The following is a 12116-nucleotide window of genomic DNA, read 5'->3' on the forward strand; positions in this document are numbered from 1 at the left end:
TATTAAGAAGAACAATTTGGAAGTTATAAAACAGTCATGGGGATGTAAAGTACAGTATGGGGAACATAGTCAATAATACTGTAAAAACTATGTACGGTGTCTGATGGGTACTAGATTTATCAGGGAGATCACTTCATAAATTATATAAATGTCTAACCCCTATACTGTACACCTGAAAATAATATAAAATAATATTGAATGTCAACTGTAATTTAAAAAAATAGTCACAGGGATATATAGTACAGTAAAAAAAAAGGGGGGGAATACTAAATATTATATCAAATAAATTAATACCAGTTTATGTATCTAAACACCTCTTTATGTACATAAAGAGGAATTGATTGCCCAAACTATGTGTTAAAAACTAGAAGGATAAAAAAAATAATTGTATTTGCTTTCCAGCATCCTTTATCCTCTGTAAACATGGAAATCATTTTTTTCTTCTGTTATCAAAGTTCATTTTGAAATAAAGATTCATTTCCTATTGCCCCTTTCTCAAGGAAGCGGCAATTCAGACTTTAGAAATACTTTGGACTGTGACGTTTTTCAATACATTGACTGCTTATTCCTTTCGTGTCCAAAACAGTTGAATCGCTTATTACTTTTGAGCGATGAGGGCTCTTTTTAAGGTAGAAATCACCATTTCTTTACTCTTTTTTTTTTCAAAGCAATTTTTCAAGGCAAGCCAAGTCCTGCTGGGATATTGGACTTAAAACTGTCCATGCGGCAGACCCTTCAATATGAAATGGGTCAGCCACTCTTTTGGGGTTTTCACCTGACATCAAATCATGTGGAACATATGTAAGTTTTTAATTATTTCATAGTTCTTAACCGTTTTTTTGGATCACGTCTCTGGGAAATTGACAACAGCTATGGACTCTCTCCTGGAAAATCATGTGCTCTCACAACTGTTTGCACCGACTCTCAGGGGGTTCGCAGACACCATGCCCTGCCCCCACACTCCACCCTGTGGACCCCAGCTGTGGAGACTGTCCACTGTGAATGAAAAAAGGGGTTCTACAGAAGGTACCTCACAGGGTGATCTGATCATAAGTGCCTAACTGGGCAGGTCATGGTGAGGAGTCACGTCCCACACATATAATGTCTTCACTAAAAGGTTTATCTTTGCCTCAAGCCATCCCTGTCCATTGTTTCTGTGCATCTAGGTTAATACACCTTTGAACATCAGGTAGCCACCCTCAAGAGAACATGTGATCTTGTTAACTATCCGGTAATACAGTCCCCACCTTGCTTTCTCCCACCTTCATGTAATGTTCCTTATGTCCCCTCTTTAATTCCAAATGCATAAAAGAAGCTGCAAAACCATTACTCCCTGGAGCATTTGAGCTTTTATTCCCCAGCATACGTCATCAGTTTGGCTCAACTAAACTCTTGCAAAAATTCTCTACAAGTTTGGATGTTTCTTACGTCGATACCTCAAATAGCTTTGCAGGTGGACATCTCCCTCCAGTTCACCTTTTCGCTTGGGCCACATGGTGTAAGCAAGGGCTGCACCTGGCCTGTGGCACAGGTTTTCTCTCCATGCTAATGACACTGGTGGAGAGTCTTAAAAACAACTGCTCAGGAGCTGAGTTCTTGCTGAGCAACTTTCAGGGACCCTCTCCTCACACTCTCAAAAACTGAGTCAGGCCCATGGAAGTCTGGCAGAATTTTCCAGGGGACTATGGTGGCTTTTTGAAGAGGACTAATTGAATCCTAGGGCTGGAAGAGACCTGGGGCTGATAGGCTGTCTTCCAGCTATTCCTGGAGGACACCATTCTCTCCCTGGCTTAAGGACCTTAGCACAAGTGCCCCCTTTGTCAGCCATGCTCCTCACCCCACCTTTTCCACCTGGTATCCTCTACGTGCCCCCAGATCTTTGGTTAGACACAACTTCCTCTTGGACACTCATTTCCCCAAAGTCTGTTAGGATCCTTTTACCTCTGCCCCCAATTGCTTTGAATTTCTCTCTTATAGCAGTTGTCCCACTGTTGTAATTAGCTCTTTACTCATCTGTGTCTCTACTGGATTGTATGTTCCAGGAAAGCCATGTGATTTTTATAATCTTATTACCAATAATATCAGGAAAACAGAGAATGACGGATACAAGCTTGTTAGACGAAATGATTTCCAGGACTTACTGTGACCGACGCCATCTTTGAAGCAAGCTGACCACCGGTTCACCCTGCGAGGAGTGGGCCTGTATCATCACCTAAAGGGAATATTCTTGCATAGATAAGTGGGCCCATTAAGCTGTTTTCTGCTTTGGATTTTACAGCTCTTAAGCATGCACATGCCATTTGGCTACATACCTTTAACAAGCCCTATCCCTTTTTGGGTGCAGACACCCTTTTTGGTGTCTTATTGTCACCCAAGGGGCTGCTTCTGTCTGTAAGTTCCCTGAATAAACTCTTGATATGATTCTGGAGTTGTCAGCTTTTCTTTGGTCTCTCTGGCCCAGGAAACAAAGTTTGTTGAGTAAATAAATGAATAACTGGCTGGTTCAATGCAGCGTTTCACTATTGGTGTTTTGGATTTGACAATTGTTATGGGGGACTGTCCTATGCTTTGCAGGATACTTAGCAGCATCCCTGGCTTCTACCCACCAGATGCCATTCAGCTGTGACAACTGAAACTGTCTCCAGACACTGCCCAGTGACCCCTGGGAGGCAAAATCACCCAGGTAGAAAACCACTGCTCTAATGAATGGATGTTGACTTTGGAGTCGCTTCAGCCATCTTGAGTCTATGTCAGGGAGTGAGAGTTCGGTTAATCAGTTTATACTGATGGAGATGCTCAGGAAATGGATGGCTGACCTCTTGTGCTTCCTCAGACAAGGGAAAAAATTCCACTGCGCCTTTGCTATATGGAGTGGTTTAAGTCCTTTAAAGACTTGTTATAATGTGAAAACACGAGAGGGAGCTCTAACTAACAAGTTCCTCTGCCATGAAAAATGGCCTCTCCTGGAAATGGTGACTGAATACTCTTTAAGTGAGGAGCTCAGGTTTAGATGCTTGGCGATGCTATCAGGTTAGGACAGCAGAGCTAGGATCTGGATTTAGAGGGATTTTTAGTTACTAAATCTATGAAAGATCCCTGTGTATGTGGCTTCCTCCTAGAAACATGCAAAGGGAATAATTAAAAACCCACTTATGCTCCATAAATGTCATAGCAGTAAAAACAGGGTCTTCCCAGCTTCCATGGCAATGGCCCTGCTCTGGTGGCAGCAAGGGACTGAGGAGTTGAACTGGAGGGCTCTGGCCTCTCCCCAAATCCTCAACATGGTAACTATCAGACTTCAAGGTCGTTAGAGATCATGTAATCTTTTGCTCCAGCCTGAGTCCACGGCCCCAAAAACTGGGAAATTGTATGACATTTTTGTGATACAACTTTGTATGTTACAATTTTGTGTATACGTGTGAGTCCATCGCTTTCATCATATTTTCAAAGGCGTCTAAACCCTCCCAATGTTAACAACCATTAGTCTATGTCTCATTTTAAAGGTGAAGAATCTGAAGCTCAGAAGGTAAGAGGCTCCTTCAAGTTTCTGCAGCTGGAATCTGGCAGAGTCAGGACACACTTAGATCTCCTTCCACCTTCAGGCCCCGTGGTGTGGTGCTCTGCTGGGGAACTCAGCCCATGGGGCAGTGAGTCTGTTCTGAGGCTACTGGGGAGCATGGGTCCCAAGGCTCAGAGGGATGGGAAAGTGCTTTACCAGTAGGATTGCCAGATAAAATATAGGATCCTAGTTCAGTTTGAATCTCAGATCAATGAATAGTTTTATAGTACCAAACACTACATGGGATATACTTATACTCAAGTATTCATTGATCTGAAATTCAAATTTAACTGGGCATCCTGGGTTTGGGTTTTTTGTGTGTTTTTTTCTCCATCTGACATCCCTGTCTGCCAGGGACAGCCTAGGAGTCTTCAGCCGGGAAACAAACATGGAAGCACCAGCCAGTGGATATGAATGACTCAGTGTCTGAGACTCAGGCTACCTCTTGGGCTACTTCTGGCCCTGACTTCAATGAAGGACACAGAATTCCCTCAGCCTGTGTGTAACTCAGTCTGCTGATGAGGCTGCTTCATTCACTGTGACTTCAGCAGGCCTGTGGAGTCCTCGAGCCCTACGGATATCCGACATGCACGTGGCCTCTTGGAAGATGACATGTCACAGGTCTGTGAAGAGTAAAAATCAAATTTATTTAATACAACATCCTTCAGGGTCCCTGCAGCTGTGTCACTGAGGCGGATGGAAGGAGCAGTCTCAGTTAGGTATGCCCACTAGTGAAATTCCACTACAAAATGGCTGCAGCCCCTCGTCCACTCACTCAAGACACCATCAGAAACACCTTAAAATCTCAGGAAACCATTTCTTTAGCAAGGAATAAATAAAAAATATTAGTAAGAAAAATATGCATTTCATTTTTCTATTAAAAATAATATTTGCTGTAGGCAACCATCTTCCTGTATTTCAGCCATCAGCATGGTAGAGGGAAAGAAAGAAAGAATATAGAAAAACAGCTTAAGAACGTCTGTGCTTTGTCCAACTTCATTTTCTATGTTGTGCATATCCCAGAATGAACCTCATCTTCAAGTTGACATTTCAATGGGGTCGCTCCCAAGCAGCTTTGTTTTCCCACCTGTGGTGGGTGAGGTCGCAGAGGGGTCAGGGGGCAGTTGTCTGGTCAGCGCTGTGCACTTCCGAGGGACAGGATGACCCAGAACCACAGGCTGTTGAAGGACCAAAGGCAAAGAGAAAAACTAGCCCCGAAGCCAGGCCATTCGCTAGAAGAGATTGACGATTGAGTACAAAAAACACCAAAAACACAACAGGTTTCTGTGCATGAGGGTACTTGGAAAAGTTCTTTATCTCTGTACAAGACAAAATATTCAAGTTTCAAAATATTCCGATGGCCTGCAGACTCTGAACCTCCTTCTGCTGCTGTCCACTCCCGAGGATGTTCCAACTCAGTGGGAGGTGGGCTGTGTGGGCAATTAACCAGCCCTTCTGCATCTCTTTATACCCAACATAAATGTAGTAAGATGTCTTTAAGAACTGGAGACTTGACCTGAGGAATCGCTGTGTTCAGTGGGAGCAAGGCAGGTTCAGAAATAAGTGCACAGAACTCTTGGAATGGGGAATCATCTGTTCTTCCTGGAATGTGGATGTCCTCCTTTGGAGAAGCGTCTGCTCTTGCAGTCCTAAGTTCCAGCCAGGGAGCCTTCCGTTCTCTGTAGGGACAGGAGACAAGATAAGGTTTGGTCATATCCTTCAGGCCTGAAGACTGGCCTGCTGGAAAGATGTGCAAAATTGCAGCTAGCTTTTCTGAAAGGAACTCCAAAGCAGTGCTGTTAGTTGGTACCCCCTGTCCGGTGAGGGAAGCTGCCACCCACACTCATTTCTCCCTCTCTCCGTGCCTCACACATCAAACTATCAACCAGCTTCCTCAAGCACCCACTGTGCCCTCAGCACTACGTCCCATGGGTGCGACACTTCCCACAGAGCAAGATTAGTAAAGTTAAGACACCTGGCTTCTTGCTCCAGCTCTACCTCTAATATGAGATGGATCTTCTCTAGGTCTGTTTTTTTTGTTTATTTTCAAAAATGAAGGACTGAACTCAAATGATCAAACTTAAATGCTTTAAAATTATATGATTCTGCCTTTAAAAGGAATTAAATTCTGATAGGAACAAATATTGTGTGATTCCATCTATATGAGGTACCAGAATATTCAAATTTATACAGACAAAGTAGGATACTGGTTGCCAGGGGCTGGGCGGCAGGGGGAAGGGGGAGTTAGTGTTAAATGGTGTTTTGGTTTGAAATGATAAAAAAGTTCTGTGGGTGGACGGTGGTGATGATTGCATAACAATATGAATGCACTTAATGTCACTGAACTGTACACTTAAAAATGGTTAAAATGGTAAATTTTATGTTGTGTATGTTTTGTGACAATAAAAAACAAAAAAGCAAGGTTCCATATGCCATCTTGTAGTGTTCTCTAACTGCTTCATATGGTACTTATGTAACCTACCCACCCATCAGTGACGAGACCCCAATTCAACCTAGGCACTGTTCTCTATGCTGAGGATGCAAGATCCTGCCCCTCCCCCCAATTTTATATCCTAGCAATTATTGACAAACAATGCTACTATGAAGTAGATGGTGGAAGAGGTCCTAACAAACTGTAAAAGGAGTTCAGAGGCGGTGAAAGGACCCTAGTTGGGCAGTGAGGGAATCACAGAAGCCTTCAGGGAAGTGACTTTGAAGCCAGCCTCAAAGGCAGAGAGGATTTTGACAAATGGATGGAGCCATAGGGCAAGAGTGGAGCACGCTGGGAAATACTGGAGAGTAGAGGGGCCCTGGGTCACAGTGAGCCCTGAAAAGCAGGCAGCATCTGAGTCTATGACTCTGGACCCTCCAAGTACACAGGGCACCCACTGCAGGTAGAACTCAGGGAGGCAGGAACAGAAATTGTGGGGATTAGCTAGGGTCTTGGGAACTCCCTGGCCACGCTGGTTGGCTCCCTGACCAAGAGGCTGAGACAGACTCCCTGCTTTATTCTGACCCTGCCGGGTCTGAGGAGATTCTTGGAACAGGATGCAGGTCTGAGGGGCTCCAGCGGGAAGCCCAAGTCTCTGTCTCCTCCTTTTGCAGGAGAGACCCTGGTAAGCGGGCCAAGAGAGCTTACCCCCAGGGAGCTGGAGGCCCGCCAGCCTTGGCAGCTACCCTCATCCCATTTCCTCTGCTCTACTGGAGGGGTGACCTTGGTGTCCAGCCTTTCTGCAGGTTCCAGACCAAGTCCCTCCCTAGACACCTCTGCTCTTCCTCTCTGAGGGAAACAAGTGCTTGGGGAGCTACCGGAGGACCAGCCCCCACAGACAGGAAGGGTTGGGCCACTGTCAACTGTGCCTTGGGGATTTTCAAGTGTGGACGAAAAAGGGGCCCCAAACTAAACCTGACAAGCTCAGGGGAGGTCAGGATGGCAGCCCTACAAACTGAGAGACCGAAATTAACCACATAGGATGGTCTGCACATAAAAATTCCTAACTAAAAACGGGTCATGGCAGGTAGTTATATCCTGGGCCAGTAGCTTTCTTGACAAAAGTCACTCTTTACCTTAAGTGAGCCTGTCTATTATCTTTGTGCATCTAAGGTAACACACCCTTGAAATATCAGAGTTATCCCTTTTTCGGACCCCTCAGAGCACAACCCACTGCACCAGAGCATAAAACCACAAATCCTTCATTGTTATCTTGTTCCCCAAATACCTGTGAATGTTAATAGCTGTGAATGTTAATTAATAACTGTCCTGTACCCACCAATGTAAAAGAAGTACGTGTCTCTCTGTTTTACTTTTTATCCAATTCCAGAGGTTTTTCCTCTTTGCTCTCGCTCCATCCTCCCTAATCTACCACCAATGGATTTCATATAACCTCATTTCCGTCTCCTCCTTTGATTCTAATGTATGAAATAAGCTGAACTGCCACTCTCTGGAACATTTTCTTAATCTGTTGAGATTTTGCTTCCTGGCAATTGTTGTCAGTTTGGCTCAAATAAACGCATTAAAATTCTCTACAGGTTTGGACGTTTTCTACGTCGACAAAAGTAAAGGTTAAAATGCTCAAGTCCAAGGCCTGTGGTTAAATCAGAGGCTAGCAGTCAGCCACCGAAGTACAGCAACTTTCTGGCCAGAACGTGGTACAGATGCTCTCAAAGGTCACTTTGCTTCTAATACCCCCATTAACCCCACTTCCAGCTTCTAGAATGTGTGCTTTAGGAGCACTTCCAATGAACTAGGTCTGTGCTTAGGTGCTTATTTAATTCTTACAACAATCAGGTGAGGGAGTTTTCAAACCTCTTATTTACAGACAAGGAAACGGAGGCCCTGAGAGGTTAAGAAATCTTCCCAAGTGACATGGCTAATAAATGTCTAATCAGGGAAAGGTCTCTGATTTCTAAGTCAAAGCCTGGCTTTGGTTGAATCCTGTGCCTTGGGCAAGTAACTGCTACACTCCCCTCATGTGACACGGGCATTTCAAGGCCAAGTAAAGTGAGTCCCCTATCCACGTCCCATACTATCGGAGTGCTTGATGAAAAGTACTGTAAAATACTCCACTAGCTTTTCTATAGCAGTTTGCAAAGTACTTTGCACGTGTTTCTCATTTAACCCTGAGGAAATTCCTAATAGGTAGTTCTTACTGTTACTGTTGTCATCATCTCTACTTTACAGACTGGGAAGCTTAGACTGGAGGAAGACAGCGTCCCCTCAAAGATGGCTGGAGAATTGGATCTCACACTCGAGTCTTGACCACAACTCCTGGGCAGTTCCCATTGCAGCCTAGCGGCCGGTTGGCTCCCAGGAGGGAAGGAGGGGAACTGTACATAGGAGTTGCCTTTTTTTTTTCAGTAAGAAAGCAGAGTTCTTTCCAAGATCTCAAGACCCAGGCAGGTCTAGATTCACCCCCTTTCGTTTAAGTACAGGGTGTTCTCTTTCACGTTATCTGTCTGCCTCGGCCACAAACACAATTTATAAACAAGGCAAAAATGGCAGAGGAAAATGAAGTCAGAATGTGCCATTGAAGTGAGTCAAACAATACTAAATTAGTATTTGGCTAAGTGGCTATCTCATTGTTAAGATATTTCCTCCAATATGTTTTCAGAAGCAGCAGCCATTAAACAACTGGGAATGATCGCCAGGTTTGATTTCAGGAAGGAAATCCCCTCCCATTTCCCTACTGGGCAATTCAATTAATTTTCTCCTGACCCTCACCAGCTGATTATTAGGGAAACTATACCTGTTTCTTTTCTAAACAAAATGCATTTGCTTAAAGATTCAAAATTCCTTCCCAACGGCTGGAGACCGCTGCCAAACGTCTAGTATTTTGGAGAGCAGGACCAGCTATGGGTGGGCACTCAGAAACATCCTGGGAGCAGACTCTGGGCCCACTGGCTGGCTTCTGGGGGAAGGGAAAATTCTGTCTGTCCTAGAGCTTGGAGCCTTTGCCCAGAGAGACCTTTGGGATTGGAGACAAAGTAAATAAGTTGGTTCTGCAGGTCCAGCAGATCTGCCTTGGGTGGACACAGCCATGTTTATTGCAATGGAGAATGTCTCTTTATCTGGGTGCCACACTGCCCATGGCACAACGTTCTCACCTTCCTCTCTCTCGAGGCCCTGTGGTTGGGACAATGACATCAATTTTTGGAGAGAGTCTTGTGTCATGTACTAGCTGGGGAGTCTGGAGACTTAGGTTCTAGTCCAAGCTCTGCTATTAACTAGCTGGGTGACCCTGCACAAGCTATTCTGCCAATTCAGGTCCGTTTTCTCCTAAAAATTGGGCTCCCTGCCCTTTCCATGCAACAGTCTCTGATTTCAGAAGTCTGGGTGGGTTAGGCTAGAAAAAGACATTCATTTCATTCCTCTTTTCCTTAAATTGATAGCTTTTCTCCATAAAAAGAATGTCAATGGCTTCCTGTCTGTCAAAAGCATAATGAGTTCTGTTTTACAAGAATTCAGACTCAGGCAAAACAAAGGAAGCCAAGGGCTCCCTTGGAAGGGCTACCGGCAATCTTGCTGAAAGTTCTCTCCAGACCTTAAAGAAACAGTTTGTGAAGCAAATCCCTCATCTCTTAAGAAGCTAGCTGCCCATTTAGTTAACTCCTGCACTGCTGCGTGGTTCATTAAAAGGTTGGGAGTAGAAAGACTCCGTGGAGAGGAATGGGTCTTTGCAAAATTTAAACTTGGACTTCTACATTTCTTTTAAACATTCTCCATTCTCACATGCCAAGTAGCAGCTTCCTAAATCTTCTGTCTCCTACAGAACGAAACCTCCTAATGAGGCATTTAACCCTTTAATGCAAGCCCTAAGTTACCTTTCCCCATCACGTGTAACTGTCACCCTCTTCTCCTCCCATTCTGAGGTGCTTGAAATTGCTGCATCCCCACACCTTTGCTCCTGTTAAGCTTTCTACCTGGACCCTGCTGTAATCCGACTTAGTCTTCATGGCCCATCCAAATGACTCCTTCCTTGGTGACAAGACTGTTAATCACGCAGAAGGAAGCTCCTCTCTTCTGTTTCCATAGTCCGTGGTGTAGCTGTTATCACCTTGCTTTCTCATCAGTGATAACTCTAACTCGTCTGAGTCCCTCATTGGGTCAGGAACCTGCAGTGTTGCCTGCTATACAGGGCCTGGTGTGTAGGAGTGACTGGCATAGACTCTTAAGAGTTGAAATGAGCTGTTAGATGCCCCACTCACCCAAGCATACCACCCCTACCCCCCCCCCCCATCTGCCTTACTTCCCAAGCCTGAACCCTGGACTAGGAGGAAATATGTACTTTGCTTGTTTGCAGCTAAGTGCCCTAGATTCCCAATTCTCTGGGGGCACTTCCAGGGTCTCCCATCATATGTGGGCTGAGATGTAATGATGGAAACAGTGGGAGAGAATATCTGAAAACACAACTGGCCCAGAAAACCTGGTGACCTGATGACCAAACTTCCACCGGCCCTGGTCTAAAACAGACAAGGCCAGTACAGGGGTGTAATTAGCGGGAATGCAGAATCTGGGTGAGTCTGGAAATACTTCACTGTTCGATAGACTTAAAAAATAATAATGCATATAAAATGTGTACTTACAGAATGTCTGTTTCCCATGAGATCTGTAAAACAAAGGATAACAGGGAGGTGAGCAATGCAAAGCAAGTGTGTTAGGCTCCCCCTACCCCAACATCTCAGAGGTTGAGCCCGTAAAGGAAAGGGGGGATGACAGAAGGAGACACAGGACCAGCAACCTTACTGGGTGCCCAGGTGTATGGCTCCGGAGCCCTGCAGTTCCATGTGACAAGCATATAATGTCCCTGGCAGCTCATTTGACATTTTAAACAATTAAAAAAAAATTAGTACCAACTGTTATTTTAGGGGGGGGGAAAACTGAAAACTACAGAAAAGTGGACAGTAGCAAATAAAAAGTATCTCTGTTCCCCTTTTCAGACCCTGGTGACACTTTTGTCATCCTGTCATTTTGTGCTATGAATGGACCTTCTTTTGGAGTTATCATTATGCAGTATATGCCACTTTCTAGCTTATCTTCTTCACTTAACATGACTTTATAAACATTTTCTGGAAACTTCTTAAACATCATTGTTAGCAGCTGCGTAATAATCACTGGATGGATGTGTAACTGTTTACTTAACCAGTTCCTTACTTTGAAATTTAGGTTCTTTCCAAGTTTTTTTCTATTTTTAAATAATGCTGCCAGTATCCTCTTTAGGAATAGAGCTATTTCCATTTTTCATAGTAGTTTGTCCACTCCAAGGAGTGGGATCATTGGAACAGAAGGTATGAGCATCACTGACTCTCGTGGCATGTATGACCCAAGTATGTCTGAAGGGCAGGCCGCCACGTCCTCTTCCCCTGGGAGCCTCATCTCAACTGTCTGGAGACCACACCATCTTCTAGCCAGAAGGCATGCTGGGACTGGCTGGCCTGGCCAGGCTGCAATGGTGAAAATCGCCCTGGCCAAATACCAGGAAGATGAGAGTGAGGGTGAGAACAGGAGACCCTGTGTTGAGGGTGAGTGGCCCCTGCCTATATTAGGTAGAGATGGTTTTCACTATAAGAGGCAAGAGAGGGGTAGGGTTTGCCCCACGAAGAGCAGAGTTTCTGAATGGGCAGCGGCCCACAAGATGGAGCTGGTTCCCATGGACTATGGACATAGACATGAAGACCGAGAAGCCACAGAATCTCTTGTTCCCTGGGGAAGGCTCCGAGAGAAGATGTAAGGATTGGGGGTAGTTGCCGTTCTTGAAGCAGGGGAGGGCCTCCCTGAGTCCTCAGTCTTACGGGAGGAAAGCTCTCCAACGGGCCTTGGTTTCTACCCAACCACTCAAGCTCAAATCCAGTCCCTTCTGAACCTCAGGCAGTCTCAGGGCCCATCTGTCACAACCCTTCTGTTTCTTTCTCTAATTTAAAAATATCCTGTTTCCACAAGTCCACTTCCCCCTCGAACCCTTTCTTATCACAGCTCCATTGTGAGTCCCCTCTAGAGGGAACAAGGCCAGAAGTTCCAAAGGGGCCCCCTCTGTCCTGGCTGGGCCAGAGGCAGGCGTCA

General features: G+C 45.0%; 1 protein-coding gene across 2 annotated transcripts in view; it reads right to left on the bottom strand.

Annotated features, from left to right (window-relative positions):
* Nucleotides 1-4183: 4183 nt before the first annotated feature.
* PECAM1 (platelet and endothelial cell adhesion molecule 1) overlaps nucleotides 4184-12116 on the bottom strand; it is a 49597-nt gene continuing 41664 nt past the window's right edge. For both annotated transcript variants that reach the window (XM_019732986.3, XM_019732987.3), the window contains 2 exons: nucleotides 10643-10665; nucleotides 4184-5238 (listed from right to left, as the gene is read on the bottom strand). In XM_019732986.3, coding sequence (XP_019588545.3) covers nucleotides 5209-5238; nucleotides 10643-10665 — 53 coding nt within the window. In that variant the 3' untranslated portion in view covers nucleotides 4184-5208. The remainder of the gene's footprint in view (nucleotides 5239-10642; nucleotides 10666-12116) is intronic.

This window comes from Rhinolophus sinicus, chromosome 12 (assembly GCF_057876585.1).
Source record: "Rhinolophus sinicus isolate RSI-liver-muscle chromosome 12, RSI-T2T, whole genome shotgun sequence".
Classification (NCBI taxonomy): domain Eukaryota; kingdom Metazoa; phylum Chordata; class Mammalia; order Chiroptera; family Rhinolophidae; genus Rhinolophus; species Rhinolophus sinicus.